Source organism: Anopheles aquasalis, chromosome 3, assembly GCF_943734665.1.
Source record: "Anopheles aquasalis chromosome 3, idAnoAquaMG_Q_19, whole genome shotgun sequence".
In the NCBI taxonomy this organism is placed as follows: domain Eukaryota; kingdom Metazoa; phylum Arthropoda; class Insecta; order Diptera; family Culicidae; genus Anopheles; species Anopheles aquasalis.
This window is the reverse complement of record NC_064878.1, coordinates 37836564-37854061: the sequence shown is the minus strand read 5'-3', so window position 1 is coordinate 37854061 and position 17498 is coordinate 37836564. Positions and strand designations below refer to the sequence as shown.

Sequence of the window (17498 nt, the reverse complement as noted above, 5' to 3'; positions counted from 1 at the left end):
GTCCCAAGGGGGTGGCACCCCGTGGGGGGAGGAAGAGCAGAGTGCAGACGGAAGGTCTGGCGTGCGTACGTAACCTTCACCCAGACGAGTGACCGTGAAAACTTCATTCTCATCACCATCATCCAAACCATCCGCACCCGCATTTGCCTGCCTGTCTGGCCATCAAGCAAGGAGCCGGGACCACCTGAGCCAGACGCACACACCCAGAGCACCAGCAGGGTGGAAAGCGCCACGGGTCGGGGATGAAACGTGGCGAGCTGACTTCCGCCAAACCAACGCCAGTCTCCGCCGTTCGTCGTCCGTCTCGTGGTGCGTAATTGTATTAGCGGTGCCCGCGCACGGTCCCCGTCGGTCGGTCGGTCGGTCTGGCAGCTGAGACCCACCGAGAATGATGTCAACACCGAGCCCCAGCCCCAGGGACGGGAGAGAGGGGATTAGGGAGGACGGATTTCCGGCGCTACTTTTAGCGGCTGTCTGGAGTGTCGCCCAGTGACGAAGCAATGGTGGTTGCTCCCAGAGAGAGAGAGAGAAAAAAAGAAGCAAGAACGCGGATCAAAAAAGAATGGAGCGAACAGGAGACGGAGAGCCGAAAAAAAACCCCAGTCCCAAAAAAGGACTCGGCGCACCCTTAGTGCTGCTGCCAGTGCTGTAGGTCGATGTAAGACATTTTATAGCCAGACCACCACCACCACCACCACCACCACTTGCTCCCTTTTTGCTTCTCCAAAATAAAAGAGGAAAAATTCAAGGGAAAGCCCCGCGGTGCAACCTTTTCGTCGGACGCCTTCGCCTTCGGTGTTTTTCTCGTCCTTTTTTTCCTGGGACTGGGACTTGGGCACCTTTCGGATGGCGTTTCGTAGCCGTTGACTGACCGCATCATGGTGCATGGATGACGGAGAGAGAGAGGGAGGAACGTGAGCATAACGATACGGGGGAAGGTTGCATTCCTACAACCCTGCTCCGGTCGTCATCGTTTGAGGTTATGTCGTCGAGTTTTCTGCGTCGTGATTTCGCCCACCAGCAAGGTGGCCGCTAGACCGAACGAGACTTTTAAATATTTACTCCTCAACTTATCGGGGATTTCGAGACCGCCGTCGCGCGTCTCGCAGACACTGTCTACTGTCCGAGTGCACGGGGTTATAGGTTAATATCGGAACTCCTGGGAGTTCATAGCACGAGGTCCGATGTCGCCAACTGTTGATCCATCACAGGCACAGTCACTGCATCTAATGGACATCGTGTGCCCTCCATTCTATTATAGGCCATTCGCACAGTGTTTTGACAGTTGGACAATCTGCGGGTTGATCTACATTTAACCCAGTTCCCCCCGTGAGACGGGAGGCCCTTTTGCCACATGCTGCTAATGATGATGATGGTCCCGTCCTTCTACTCGCGGTATACTCTTCCAGCGCGCCACGCTCTCGCTCATCCTATCTATCTCACTCTTTCTCTCTCTCTTTATCTCTCTCTCTCTGTGAGCATGATGGATGATGGCCATTAAACTTCCGACGACTCCGACGAGCGCCTGGCCTATATTTACTGGGACCGGAGCTAAGGTGCATGGTGGTGACGCTCGGTGCGATTGATCGACGGGATTCGAACCTGGGAAGCGGCGCTCGCAGCAGAAGACCGTCTCCTTGGAGCATACGAACGACCGTGAGGAACCGTGCGACTCGTGCGATGTGCAATGAGTCGTACCGTTTCGCAATAAATTCACAAATCCTAAAACCAGTGGCACTCGGCCATCATTGGCAGCGCTTGCAAATGCTTGCGATTCAGACCAAGGGATGTGATCGCACTGCACAAAAAAGAAGAGTTGCATCTTCGTTGCGATCGTTTACCGCGACCGACGACTCCTAAAAGCTAAATCCGTTTCAATATAACCATAATAAACGCCGCTCACTAAAGCGATGGCAAGAAGATTTGGCTTTTAACTGTTCTCTGGCACCACCGGCACACCCGCAGATCATGCGCCAATCAAAACAATCTGCATGTCCGGATCGCTGGCCACGTTATTGCGTGAAAATTGGCCACGGAACCATCGGCCGCCGTCGGATGCACGGATGAAATGGAATGTCCATCCAACACGTCAACTCGTAAACACATACTCGCATCGGTGCGTCCTCTCATCGCCGGCGGAACGAAATCATGGCCGCCCCGGAATGGTTGTACGGACCTTTTTGGACCATTTTTAGCTCGCTTCCCGGGTTCCTTGGCGCACGCACCGGTTGCATAAGTGCTCCGGGCACAGTGTCAGTGCACTCTGTGCGTTAATCTTCACGCAAATCGCGCGCCATTTGTGTGGCCGGACACAGTCCGACCGTATGCTGTTCTTTACCGACTACCCGTTCGGCTCGTTCGTTCGCGTAAGGTTATCCACCGGTCAGCATCTTGACACGCCGCCAGTCGCGTCGCGCCAGTAATTTGCGAGTCACCCTTCCCTCCCCACCCGTGATAAAACCCTCATTAATGGATTCTTCTGGTCGTGGATGACGCGTTATACGCTGAAAATTGGCTTTCGTAGAGGCTTAAGGCAGAGATGGGAACACTGCCTAGTTCCGACTCTCGATTGCTGATAGGAGATAAATAGCAAAAGGCCCTTGTACCAGCCCCAGGGTCCGTCTCCACTCTTCGGTCACTTGGTTGGTACTTGGGGCCGATCGAAGCGCATCCGCGAGGTTGTGAACGGATAGCAAGGAGAAAAACAGCTCCAACTTTTACCCGGAGGCAGGCGACCCAACGCGGCCACAGATCGCGTTACATTGATGAGCGCAGCGGAAAGCATAAAACATTGGCGTGCACCCGCGGCGCGGCTCTTCTAGGTTTTGTGGGTGCGGGCACGCACTCTATCAGATCGTAATGCACCGGAAGTGGCCACAGTCAGCGGGTAGAGCGCCGGGCCATGATAATCGCGTACAAATTTCCTGCCATAAATAATGTGCCTCATGAATAAATTCTCTCTCACCGCCCGGGGCGGGGGGGCAGCGCTTGTGCTTGGCCACTGCGTTCTAGGATCTCTGGGTAATAATCTAGCCTTGTTCTAGTCGGCGTACCTTCTAGCGGAAGGATTATGTGCGAAGGGCAGTGTTCTAGCCCGGAGACGGTGATTGAGATAATGTCCGTTAGGTCCGCCAGTTAAGCTGATCCCTTTTTTTTATGTCGTTTAGATCGCGCTGGAAGATCGCCACTACTACTTGACGTGATTACGTATTTTTTTCGCAAGCAGCATTATCGATCATAAAAATCCTTTGACAGCTTCGATCACGCTCTGAAGACGCGCAGCCGGACATGATCCATCGCGGTATCCGCTTCAACCACAACCCATCGCCCGCGGGGATGGCAGTTCAAGGTTGTGAACCCCCGCTAGTTACGCCCTTGACTGGCACCCGTCCCGTCCCAAAAACTGCGGCCAACCGTACGGAGCGTGGTGCCTTTTTCTGTCGCCAGCAATTTGTCGCTTGTCGCGCTCCAGCGCTCCACGGTGGACAGTGGCGATGGCGTTAAGCCGCCCTGGCACAGTGTCAAGGTCGTGCCGAGTCGTGGTGATTAGAGCTGGTGGTTCGTGTTTGTGCTCAAAGTACCCCCGGGCGCAACATCCGTGCAGCTGTCCACGGCGATCCCACGGTGGCGGTGGCGGTGCAAACTCAAAAACAAACGGCACAGAAAAAAACGGGAGGAGAAATTTGAATCCACCACGGAGCGGTGTGCGTTGCGCTCGATGTGCTTAGATGCCGGTCGGTTGTGGTGGTTCTAAATATAATTGCAACCGACCAGCGCGAGCTGCCTGGTGCAACGGATGCAGCTGCTTCCAGGGCACGCGAAGATGGCGAAAAGGTGGTTTAGGATCGTTCTCTTACTCGCTCTGTGCGATGCGCAATGGTCTTGAAATTGGAGGCCCGAGAGGTCGCCACGGTACGCCACACAGTGTCCTTCGGAACGATATGCTTAATGCATCATTAATCGTTGAGCAATCCGCAACCACTGGCTTGCGACAAAAAAACCGATCGCGAGGATCGTGGGCAATCCGTGCGATTTTGTCAGCATCCACAAGTGCCAAGTGTTTGCGAGCGAAGGTGCCCCCGAGAATACCGAAAAGTGATTTACTAACGACGAGTGTTTCCAGTTTCTTTGCTGCTGACGCTGCTGCTGCTGCTGCCGTTCCCGGTCCTAGAGCATAAATCACCAATCAGCAAACACTGCTATGGGCTTGGGCTTGGGCTATATGAAATCAATCTGCTTAAGATTGTTTCATCTCGCGCTATAAATCATGACAATAATATTATGTACAACCACGGCGAGTAGCGAAACAGGTATACTGTTTGCCGCGCTGATCCAGCATTCGCGTGGTACACAACACCCTAGGCGCAAGACAGGCCGCTAGGACACCAGCCAGCCAGTCAGCCAGCCCACCGAATGCAAAGTAAATCACTTTGCCCGTTGCGTTGCGATTCAATAGACATTCAATTAATTAACTTGCGCCCTCCTCGATCGATCGATCGCTCGACCGCTGTGATCGAGAGCTGTAAATGAGGGTTTGATTTTTCGATAGAACTATGGCGACGTTCCGCCAGCGTCCCGACCTTTTTGGCGTTGGTTTGCGCACTGGAATGCGCAACTTCTGCTCCTTCCTCTCTCTCTCTCTCTCTCTCTCCCCCCGGTGTCAGCATTCTCGACCTTAATGAACGCCAAGACGGTGGCGCGCACCTCCAGAGGGCCGGATTAAAAATAAATGAAAAAGCTACTCCAGCACGTACGCTGGTGGGACGCTTCCATAAATCAAACATACCGAGGTGGATTGGTGACAACTTTGGCGGCGCCCTAGGGCCCTAAGGCCCTTCCCGGTTCGCTGCCGCCTTTTTCGCCGGATGTATGTCATCGCGTTGGCACCCCACCCCCTTCAGGTCCGAGACTTGCCAAGGAGTGCTGGCTAATTTGCGACGCACGATTCTGTCTCTCTACGTCTTTGCCAACTCACTCGACCGCCGGCCAGTCGGCTCGAGTCTGGTATGACGCTCGTCTAACAGTGCAGCTGTACCGCATTGCAATGATTGCGCGCGCGCACGCACGTGTGGTAGTGGTGGACAGTTTGCGTGCGCACGCTCGCAACACACAAGAACACACGATCGCAACCATCCGATACCCTAATTGATCTCAAATGAGATCCAAAGCCAGTGGCAGCTGCCAGACGAACGAGATCAGGTGGAAGACCATGGTGGAATGGGAATAGATTTGATGGCGGACGATGGCACCGAAAGGATCCTTAGTACCGGCGGCCACGGACCCGGTGGCAGTGCTGGCCAGAGCCAGACAAAATATAGACATTACCTTCACTGTGGTCAATAACGGCAATTAGTACCATAATCAGCAGCAGCGCCAGCTTCGTCGTCGCCGTCGTCGTCGTCGTCGTCGTCGTCGTCGTCGTCGTGGTTGTCGCCATCACGTTGCAGCTGGTACGGAGCACTTTGCGTGGTGGACGTCGCGGTGGACTCGCGTCATCGTCACGCACGCCAAGGGGCACACGCTCGGGGCACCCCACTACTACTACGTCTGCTACTACGGGCGGTCGTCCATTTTGTCGTTGGTGGTGGAGGCCAGGTGTTGGAGGTGGCGCTAATGGTGGCACCTTTGGCGGGAGGTGGCGTTGGTGATCGTGGTCGTGGTTGGCGGCGCTATCGGCGACGAAACCAGCAAGCCACGGTTGTCGCTGACGATTGGCCGGAGCCGGAGACGGAGCCGCCGGCGTTGCAGTTGCCGTCACAGCCACCACCTCCACCTCCACCGGTTGCTGGCACTGGGTGGTGTCCCACGGGTCTCCACGATCGACGCCCATCGGCAATGGCTTAGTCAGCGGACGGGCGAGATGTTGGTGGCCACTGGTTGCCACTCGGTGCACCCGTCGATGCCACTCGTCGATCGATATGATACTCATCTTTGGAGACCGTCGAGCTGGTGGTGATCATCTTTCGCTCTCCGCCAACCGAGCGCAAAGCAACGATCCACGGTCGGTTACGTTGGGTTGTAGGTGCGCTCGTCGACTGCAAGTTTACAGGTGCAGTGATGCCACGAAGCAGAGAGCTTTATCCGTAGATGACACCAGAAAGAAATGCTTGATCACTGCTCGATTGTACCGGGGCATAGTTTTTTCGACAGTAAGATTGGTTGTTGTGAGTATCTGGAAAGGAAAATGGAAACAAATAAAATCAATCTTTTTTTTTATTGGACACCAATTTTTAATTAACTTTATAACGCAAGGGTGAACGTGAAAAACTGGAATATTATTTCCGGAAATTAATGTTCCCTTGCCTCAGGAATCAAGTGTACTTCTGAAGGTTTATTGCTAATCGTTCGAACTTTTCGTCTTAAATGGTCCATTGGCTTTTCAAGAATCTTGCCCTTATTTGATTCGATACCAAATTGGATTCACTCGAACTTCACTTCCTTTGATTTAAGTCAGCATTTACTTCATTATAGATTAGATATTTTAGTTTACAGAAAGTTTCGAAGCCTTCAGAGGATTCACATTGAGTATAAACTTTTGACAACACAACATTGCATCATTCGGAATAGATAATCAATATCAGGGTACCACTTTGAACGGCACTCATATTAGGATCTGATAATCGATTTCCGTTTGTAAATTACTGAAGCAAAATGAGGCTTCATATTAATGCTACATTCTTCAAAATAAAATGGTTCAGTTGTTAATGCTACCTATCTATTTGCTAAGCAGTTCGTTGATACTACCTTTTTATGGATTGCTTGTATCTTACAAAAGGAGTGCGTTTTTATCATTGCATTTTATTTGACATTCTTCATCTTCGACACAACTTAGATCGTTGGAATTCGTTTCTCTTTTGGTTCGTCTTGACAAAACAGATACTTATTTGTCATTTCTATTGATGAAGCATCTGCTGGCTTTAACTTCATGAGCGTTAGAGAAGATTGCAGAGCCTTTTTCTTGATTTTTTTCAATTCTATATGCAAAAAGAGGGCACAGAACAACAATGGTTTCACCATTGACTCCAAAACCGCTGATACAAATAATTACTTTTGAATCATTTAGTAACCTTTTTGGAGAAAAATTCTCGAATATCAACTAAATAACAATCTTTGCATCCGTGTTCAGCTATTAGATATAAGATTGAACAGCGTTTTAGTAGCTTAAATTGAGTTTTCGCAGATTTTATGTTCAGAAAAAGTAAATGAGAAATGATGCACACATTGTATGGGTAGATGCACTAAGATTGACAATCTATCCATTCAAAATATTACACAAGTACAATAAAATTTATTATACAAAGTGGCTGCAGAAGGTTGCGTCAATCATCAAGGAACACTAATGGTACGAAGACCGGGGAATTTGACCAGAAACGATACTCGAAGCGATCGTTAGACGAAAAGGAGCGGCTGAGTATCAGTCTGATACCAGAGAATGTAACAGTGTATTGTAACAGTTTGCAAAAACGGATTAGAAATTGAATGAAAAGGCACAGAAATAGTTGAAAAGCATTTTGTGCACATGTTTTCGACTGCCATTTCGAAATTATTGTCTATTTTCCAGAATCCTGCTCGGAATAGCGCACATTTTTTTGCTGATAAACTGATTAACTCCCTTTCCACAAGTAATTAACAGAAAACAATTGTCTGTCATAGTTTATTTTTTTTCACCATTCAAAATATGGCTTTTTTTAATGCATACGTTATCAAGCCATCAAAGTTGATTTCCATGCTTCAAGAGACGCATGTCAATCGTACCACATGGCATTAAAAGCTGACAACAGACATCATGCTTTATATCGATAGGAGCAATCAATACTACTGGTTCTTTATGAAATCGGGCAGTTGAAAGTATGAAATCTACCAGAGAATAAAACTAACAGACAGTAATGCTGAATTGCTTATACCATTCTGCATCTGTAGTCTTCGCAAGTATGCAGTGGATTGCAAATAAACTAGAATCTTTATCTAAAATCCATTAACGACGCGAGTTTTCTGCGTTGTCGTAGATTCGTAGCGTTTCTGTAGGTTCTCCTCCGGTTAGGCATTAAAGATCAACCTTTTCGTTTCATTTTAATTTCCTTTTCAATCACCAACCTCTTGCAAATCAAACAGAAAGCCAATTGTTCCGTAACTCCCAGTATGATTTATGAACTCCTCAAAAATAAAAACACCCTCCCTTGAAACCACCAATTTAAACGCCACACTTCATGCCACACTGCCGTCAACACCATCAACATCCTCAACACCCGCTTCAACACCTCACGCTAGCAAGTGGTGCGTGAAAAGCCCAGCAACACCTCGCCCAATGACACCTTTTTTCTTTCCCGGGGGGAGGTGACACCGGGGTCGCGGCAGTGGAAACGCTTAATTTTCCGCCGTATTTCGCGGCTCGTTTCGAAAAATAAAGCAATTGCAAGTGATGGTCCACCAACCCGCGCCCCTGGCCGTGGCCGCTTCCCTGGGTGGTGGCTTTGCTTGGGTGGTACCAGTGGTGCCGCAGGTTGCTTGGTTGGTTGACAAGTGCGTTAATAAGTGCAACGACGCGGCCCGCGTTCCCGCAAACGCACGCACTTCTTGTGGCCGGTTTCAACAGCATCATAAATCATTTTCCCATTCCTCCGCGGGCGGGCACACACTGACCGCTACACGCGCCATCGTCGTCATCGTCTTCGCGTTCCCGGGTCGACAACATCCCTGCAGCGTACGCGCTTCGACGGAATTCACGGCGACCACGGGCGTGCGTCCACTGTGTGGGTTGGTTCTGGATGGTCGCAGCGCAACGCGTCGCCATTTCCTTAGTGCATCTTTTAAGTGGCCACGGTTTTACGGTGGCCACGGAACGACACCCGGGCCAATGAGTGTGCATTAAATTGTTTCAACACCACACTCACCGATTCCCGCTGCACTACGCGACTGCTGGTGCTGCTGCTGGTGGTGCATTTAACGTGCGTGGAGCGTGATTAAAAGGTGTGCGAATAAGAGCATTAACGTGCAAACCCCCTGGGGTTCACACCACGCCAGCCCGGCCCGGCCACATCATCAGCTCGATCTGGTTCGATTTCGGTGCGAGATTTTTTTTATGATTTGCCGCGCCCCTTGACTCCCCGGGCTCTTCATTTCACGCCAGTCACAAGACTCAACTGCAGCTCAACTGCATCTCCGATCGCGAACACGCGCGTGTGAGACTTTCACGAAAACACCCGTTAAACTGTTGAGAGTACCGGTTAACGGTGGGGGGAAAGGGGGGGGGGGCACAGATAGTACGGGATTACACAATTCTTGGTCGCACACGAAAATGGCGCAATCTCGCCGACCATGGACAGGACACAGCAAATCCCTTGTACATTCTGTGTGGCAATTGCATAAAGAAGCTGGAAAAGGATGAACCAAGAACAGAACCAAGAATGGATTGTGGTGGCAGCATCCTCTGATCCTCCTCCTACCCCCCCCCCCCCCCCCCACTGGCAGAAGCATTCCGGTCACTCTACTTTCTATCGACGTAATTCGATCCAGGATCCGAAGCGAAAGGAATGTTGCTGCTGCTGCTGTGGTCATCATGCGTGTATGTGTGCTTGTATGTGTGTTCTTTAAACCAGTGTGGAGTACTGGGGGAGTCCCCCCACCCCCGTGGTGGTGGACAGTGTGATGCAATTTTCGTTCTTACTGCACTCCGTTCTTCGCAACAACAACAAAAAAAAACGCTTCTTCTGCGGCGAAGACCTCGGAGGATCCTTTCGGGGACCGCACCACTCCCCCGTTTCATTCATCTGTGCTTGCCAACGATGACCATGGCGAAGGTTGTTTACAACCGCCCCTCTGGCCCCCTCCGACGTCGCTGCCTCGGCGTCCTAGAGGCCAATTGCTCGTCGTCGTCGTCGTCACCACAACGTGCTTACAGAACCGGGATCGGTAAAAAAGCCATGGCCACGGTTTTGTAACGGACATTGTGCTCTTGTGTATGTGTGCCCAGCCCCTCCATCTCTCGTTGTGCACTCAATCCCTGGCTCCATTATCCGGCAACAGCGTGTGGCCATTCCGGTGTGGCTGTGCCAACGTAGCGCTTGTTGCGCTCGCCACCAGCATTTGGGTAAACACATCGTGGTCGTCATCATCATCATCATCATCATCGTCGTCATCGCGGTCATCATTGCTGTCGTTGTCCGTCGTCATCTTCCCGGATTTGCCAACCGAGCGAGCCAGTGAATGAACGGCGCTTGGTGCGATGCCAGTAGCGATGCTTTTTATGCTCTTATGCATTCCCAGTGGTGGCCCCGCGGCCTTTTTGCCTGTGTATGTGCAGCGTGCTACGCTGAGGTATGCTTGAACCATCGTCGCGTTTGAATGGCCCCACAAGAGAATGGGGACAAAAACAAAACAGTGCGGAACGCGGCTCTGCTAAACCAGAAACCTACATTTCCGTGTGCACCTCCTCGTTCCTCCTCCACCGATGTTCTAACCGACGACGACGACGCGATGCACCGCATGCGATCTGGTGACACACAACACACGCGATGATGCGGTGTCCAGTGACGGGGAACGAACGCGCTCGCGAGCGCACTCCTGGAACTGTGCCACCGTAGGGCCCGGCTATAGAGTTTTAGATTTGTGTTTATGTTTCGCTACGTTACATCAGCGGTCAGTTGTCTCGTCGTGGGCATCCGGTATCCGGACGAATGCACTATTCAAATTCCTTCATAATTTAAGAACATTTTGGAGAAGAGTTCAAATAACATCACCCCAGTGTGGTTAGATCGAACGATTGACCGAAGTGCTGCGGTGTGCAAAAAGTAAAGTGAAACGGTAATCAAATGGTCCGCGCATTCAATTTTCTTGTTTTTTTTTCTTTTTTTAGTACGCTAACACTGCTGAAATTAACATCCATGACAATTTATTCGTAAAAATATTAATAAGTTTTTGAGATACGCATCGTTTTGTGAGCCACAAAAGTGTTTTTTTTTTCGTTTTTTTTGGCACTTCAAAATTGTTGAACAAAAATTTTGAATAAAATTGGGTTTGTTCATACGCAAACAATGATGCAGAAATGCTTTGATAAATACGCTAAGCTAAATAAAAATGTGTACAAGTGGTAAAAAGACTACCAGAAAGGTCGGAAACGTGTTTGATTGTTTGTGCTGCAGGCGAAGAATGTCCTTCGCGACCATCAACGTCAATCTACGAAGCTCACGGCCAACAAATTAAAGATTTGGTGTTGGAAAACTGTCGATTAACAGCTAGAGATCTTGCTGAAGCTAATAGCATATCATGATAATTCTTCAATTACATTTTGTAAAATGTTTTGGACATCAACCGCATCAGAGCTCGCCTGTTACCGTTGGTACCAGCAAGTAGCGTTGGTTTTCCGTGACTTTTTCACCAAAATCTCCACTCATATCGTTCCAAAACCATCGCATTCACCTTATTTGGCAACATGTGGCTAACAGACAAAATAGAACAGTTTTATGTCACTGCAAAAAAGGAGTTAAATGCGACCACTAAAGCCGATTTTTTCAAGTCTTGAAATCGATTTAAAAGGATAAATAAAGAATTTTCTAAATAAAAAAAATACCTTACTTTTTGTGCACAGTAGTAAATGTGTCGTCTCTGACCTCAAAAAGCAAAAGTTGAAACGGTCAACAGTGCACTTCAACAGTGCATCCAATTCCAATCCCAAAAACAGGGACTGAATGTAAGCAACCACATACCAAAAAAAATACCCTCCTGAAATGCAACCTGTGAATCCATCTGGGTCGCATACAAAGTTGACGGATAGCACGATCGATTCCCGCCATCATCGTTCCACTTCAAAACCATCGAACAGCTGCACCGCAACAGGGCAACCACCCAGAGAGCGGGGCCAACACACCTGATGCGCTCGCTGTCGCGCTGATGACCTCGCGGTGACATGCCGGGGTGCAATTCAATTAAAAACTTCAATCAAATCTAATGCATTTTTGACAAGATCGCGAGGTCGCGTGCTGAGCTGAGGCTGTGACCGACAGACAGCAGAGTGTGCTCGTGATGTACTTGTTGCTTTTTGGGGGTCTCATTTCAAAAATATTAAATCAAATTTATCCTCCATCGCACCAAGCGTCCGCTTCTTATCGAGCGTTCTCGCTCTCCGTCTGGTGAGTGATTGAGGCGACGCGGATTACATCGGTATGTTCGGTTGTGTTGTTCTGAGAGCAACAGTCAAAATAAACCCCGCAGACGACGACGCCACGAAGCCGGAAAATGGGAAAGGAAGGAAAACAACGCGCTACCAAGGCGTGCGATCCCCACAACCAAACGGACATAAAAATACTCGGGATTCTTATTAAGATTTGTGATTTCCCTGGCGCGTTCCGGAGACTCCGTTTGCGATTTTTTCTTTCCTTCGCCGCGTCTTGGTGTGTGCGTCTTCTGTCACCTTGGAATCCGTAGTATTTGGTTACTCCGAGTCCCGAAAAAGTGGGATTGCCTAGCGAGCGAGCGAGTGAAGGGTCGTCATGCAACGGAAAGCCACTGCATATGCGAAACGCGAAAAGCATCCTTCTTCCCCAACATTTCGCGGGGGGTTAGAGGGGACGTGTGTTGGCCACCGCGCTAAGTACGGCTCTATGTGACAGCGGCCACAGCATCGCCTTGCACCGCCAGATGATGATGGCTTCGTGAGGATGGAAACCTGGTGCGGTGCGCGAGGTGGCCCAAAACGTGGTTATAAATAACGACGTAAACGCGCGCGCGACAGCACCGATGATCTACTCGCTCGCTGGCAGCCAGATGTTTGAACCCTGTGGATTGCTGTCCCACCCATCTCCTCATCCGCTCAAACAAAATCTACTTCGTGGTGATGGTGGCCCGCACCTTGGAAGGGAATAAGAAAGTCATTCCAAATCGCTTCTCCGGACTTCTCCGGAGCTGGCACCGGCGAACTGTTTACTTTTCGGGCTGTGGGTGTGTTTAGACTTAGAGGCCACAGGACGCGCGCCCTCCACCGTCACCACGGATCAATATTGCTCGCCAATCAGGAAGCAATCCGGATCGGGATGCTGGCGTCTCATAAACAACTACCAAAACGAAGCCGCGGAAACCGATTCCATCCGGTCATTCGCTTCGGAGCACACTTTGCATTAGCGAGCCGTCGAGGGCAACACAAGATCCGTGGCCCTTATGCTCGCACGCATGGTTTTTGTTGGCGAACGTTTGTTCCCAGTCTCAGATGTCTCTCGCTTCGAGTGACGAATCGGTGGGGCAGAGTTTGGGTTCTTTTGGCGCGATCTTTGGCTACGTTCTTCTTTTCTTTTTCTTCGCTTTGACCAATCCGTTGCTTGTGTCTCGTGCAACTTGCTGTTTGCTTCGCTTTACTGGCCGGTTACGATGTGGATTTCAAGCTTCAAGCTCAAACCGAGTGGCGTTGCACGTGTTCTACTGGAGAGTGGTTTTTTATTCTTCAAAATTCCTCAACGAACCAGTTTATTCTCTGTTCCCAGTGGCCTGTTCCCGCGTCCACAAAGTGACAAGGAAAACAAAAACCCGCCACAGCAAAGAAAAACCAACGTGAAAACAAATGTAGCTCACAGTGAAAACATTGGTTAGCATATGTTCACCCACCCCGGGCGGCGGCCACACCTGTGGAGCGTGGTGGCCCCTAGACCAAAAAACTGCACAGCACCGCAAATACCACCGGCGAAGCGACTGGGCAAAACCAGCTGATACTGGCGCTGTGTTGGCGCAAAAAAAAATCATATAATTTTTGGCAAAAACAAACCATCGGCTTAAAAAATGGTGATTACTATTGAACCTATTTGCCCGGTGGTTCCGCATGAGTTTGCACAATCCACCGATCTACACAACCGATCTGCTACCACTTCGTCCCTGGTGACCACGTCCCTGGTGACTTGCTCCAGTTAAATAGCTCTGCCTATGCCAACAAGCAGCAACACGTCGTAAGAATTATTGTTTTGGTTTCCGTTTTCCAGCGAACTACCCGCGGCCCCCGGCGGGGACGAACCGATCCTTCGCATCCACCGTCGGCACAATTTTCGCTCGTATCTTTTGCAAAAAATACGGACATAAGAACCGAGCAAGGTGCATTCCGCGGCATGTGTTATGTACGTGTGCAGGTTTGCGACGAATGCACCGAGTGCTAGCCTATAACACTGACCTGTTTGCATCAAACGATCGACCGGATCGGATCGACTTTAGATAATGAACCACACACAGAGAGAGACACACACTTGATCGTTTCCCTGCTTGGAACTCGCGAATCACAAAGCTTCGCCACGTTTTTATCACCATGCGAACCCTTCTTGGTCACACACTTGCTGTTGTTCACGTGCACATGCTCGTTGATTGATAGTTGAACTGTACCGCGATTCCCATTGCACTACTGTTGCGCCTCGGTTGGTCAGCAACAACCGCTGTTGTTCAAAGCAGCATCATCAATGCTGCGATCAATTCGCTCGCCGCTTGTTACCACTAGCCACAGCAAACATGAGCAGCAGTACTGTGCACCACGTTGCATCAGACACCAGCAACCAGAACCTGCTGCATCTCACTGCTTCACAAAACACAAACCGGGCGCATCGGGAGCACACACTCGCGGGCACAAAACAGTCTCAACCAGCCCAACCCGGGGGACCGGCCGGCAAACCCCTTTTTTGGCTGCCGCTGATCCAGCAATAAACGGAGGAGTCGGTCGGTCGGACGAGCGAAATCGCATGCATACAGGCAACGAAGCTGCAGTACAACGAAGCGCAAAGAGAGCGCGCAAATGTTACGCGCGAGAAACCCCCTCGAAGACGACGACGACGCGATGCTGCGGCAGCATGGATGGAACACACAACCGTGTCCGAACGCGGCGCACTTACGAAACCGAAAGACCGAGAACGAGAAGATATAGATTCCAAGCCGGAGTCCCGGCCTCGAGATTAACCCACGGGCGGCCAAGGAAAAACTGCCACGGGCACCGCGCGCGCTATTTGAATTCCGCGCGGTGCCTCCACGTTTTTAGCGAGGACACCACCGTTTGCTTGGCCCCGTTCAGCCGAGACACCATCGCTATGGTCTTTTTATTCTGCGCTCGAAAGGCAGAGTATTTTTGCTGTGCACGCTCCCCGGGTTTGAAAGCAACGTATTTTTCATTGGCGCTCGTTTTAACTCGTTTAGAATCTTTTTTTTTCTGTGGCACTTGCACCAGGATCCCCACGAGGAAATATCCTGGATTTCTTCTGATGCACAGGCATCATTTCAATGAGAAAAATGAAGCGCAACAGCAACAGGGCAACTCAGTAAAGATGGACAACTGGACCGAGTTGTTTCTACAGAAGATGAAAAACCTCTTGGACAAACTCAACCACTACGTTCTTGCGTTACGGTTTAGCAACAAATTGCAGCTGCAAGTGCACAGGTTGGTGCTAATATTCACCACAGACTACTTTAACCAACTGTAAAGCTACTCTAAGGGTGAGGGAAAAAAATCTGCAAACAGTTAAAACGCCATATCTTTTTCATTTTTGTTTGGATTTTATTGAGTAAAACCAAAATATTTCGGGAATTTCACAAACTTTTAGAATCAGTTTAGCTTTTTACGGTATGTTATTTTTTGGGTGAATTATGATCTTGAGACCGTAGAAGAAAGCATCGCTCGCTGCCGGCAGGGTGCTTTGTGGCATTTTGGCTCATTCTAGGAGACGCGTTTGCTCAAGCTGGTCAAAACAATGTTATTTTTTAGGTCTAACCTTGCTCTTCAAAACACTACCAACGGAGAAGTCCTGTGCTTTTACGTCCATAGATATTGATAGCCAATTAGACATCTAAATGAAGTGTGGAATTTTTTTTTCGCTAATGTCATCTCTCTTTTGCTTTTAGGGAAGATGCAGAGTCCTGTTTGAATCTCCAGGGCTTTCACATGAATTGCTTGAATGCCTAGGACTGCAATGAACCTTTTAATAGCTTTGGCAAATGAATTTGTTGATTTATCTCGGATCCGCCGAACAAAAATGTGCGAAGAATGCGAAAAATTGCGTGTTATGCTCAACCGATTATGAAGCCGGCTTATGTGTCCTGATGGCCAACCGAGGGTGTAAATCATAAGCTAACATTTTTTGTTTACAAACTACTGGATAACGAATGGTTTCTCATCGAAGAAAAAACAAAAGTGCACCTGGCACTAGCCTTGAAGATAGATAAAAGTCCTAACCTAAGTTTAAAAGATTGTACAACATTGGCTAAAATTAATGATAGAATGAATGTCTTTCCAGATACACTAGGGGCAGCTAGGAAGTATAAACCACCATTTCCATTATCAATTGCCTTCATTACTGTACTGTTCACATACTTTTTTGGGGACTCAATAGCGATACATTCGTTTGAGCTATTACATATAATTCCTGGTGATCAAATGCTAGTTTTCTTTCCTATTCTCGATTAAATGCGGTATTCATTTCACGATTAGATGCAACCAATCCTAGCCTCAATTATCTGATAGCAAATATTTCCGATCAAAAGTAAAGCTCGATTATGTTTCTCATCAATCATCACTCAAGATCGGGAATTTCGGAACTAATCCGGATTTTATGTAAAATGTCTTCTAACATATTATTCACGGGGGCTTTAACGATTGTGGCATCCCAATGAGTATCATTTTCGTGTAAATTAAGTTCTTCGCCTATAGCACGATATGTTAGAAACACAGTATTATTACCAGAGCACAGTGACTCAAATGAGGATCCCTCGATGATCGGAAATGTGAATCCCTCGTTTGAAAATAACGGTTTCCGGCCAACGTGCTATCGATCATTGTTATGCTCGCGGGATATTGCAGGAATCCAGTATCAACGATCAATGATTATCGTTTGTTTAACAATCGGCCGCGTGCACACGAGCGTTCCGGGGACAGTTCCGGGGCGAGTGGACTTGCGTTTGCAAAATTAGCGATCAGCAGCAGGGCGTCAATGGCGTTTGAAGTTCACGATCCATTATCACCCTCAATCCAGGGAGCCAATAGGCAGACAGACAGGAAGGCTGGGATGTTACGCAAGCGAACTCAGTCACCGCACCTTACATCCTCCCCCCCACCACGCTACCAAACCCACCGAGCGAGTGCCGTAATGGTTAGCGTAATTACGAAAATGATAAAATAAATAAATAAACAATCCAGCCGGCCGCGATGGTGGCAGTGATGATGCTGATGACGATGACGACGACGAGTGAGGAGGAGTGTCTGTATTTTTAACCGCCTATAGTTCCTCCCATCACGCCCATCCTCCTGTGTGTCTGTCTGTCACCCGGCGGCCCCACTATGAAGAGAGAAGATGCATTTCACAAATTTGCAACGTAACCTCCGCGGACGAGGAAGAAGAGAGTGCGAAGAACCCTCGAGCCGGGGGGGGGGGGGGGGGGGGGGGTGCGGTATTTTGTTTGTCCAACCGATTATGTGACCTCACGATCACGCTGGAGTGTCAAAGTAAACGGAGGAGCAGGTGTGCGGGGAGGGCCAGTCGGACATTCATCGCCTA

General features: G+C 49.3%; 1 protein-coding gene across 1 annotated transcript in view; it reads right to left on the bottom strand.

Annotated features, from left to right (window-relative positions):
- LOC126577644 (uncharacterized) overlaps nucleotides 1–14912 on the bottom strand; it is a 72492-nt gene extending 57580 nt beyond the window's left edge. Inside the window, exons 1-2 of the mRNA XM_050239426.1 lie at nucleotides 14144–14912; nucleotides 5326–6172 (exon numbers count right to left, since the gene is read on the bottom strand). Coding sequence (XP_050095383.1) covers nucleotides 5326–5929 — 604 coding nt within the window. The 5' untranslated portion in view covers nucleotides 5930–6172; nucleotides 14144–14912. The remainder of the gene's footprint in view (nucleotides 1–5325; nucleotides 6173–14143) is intronic.
- Between the last annotated feature and the right edge of the window lie 2586 nt (nucleotides 14913–17498).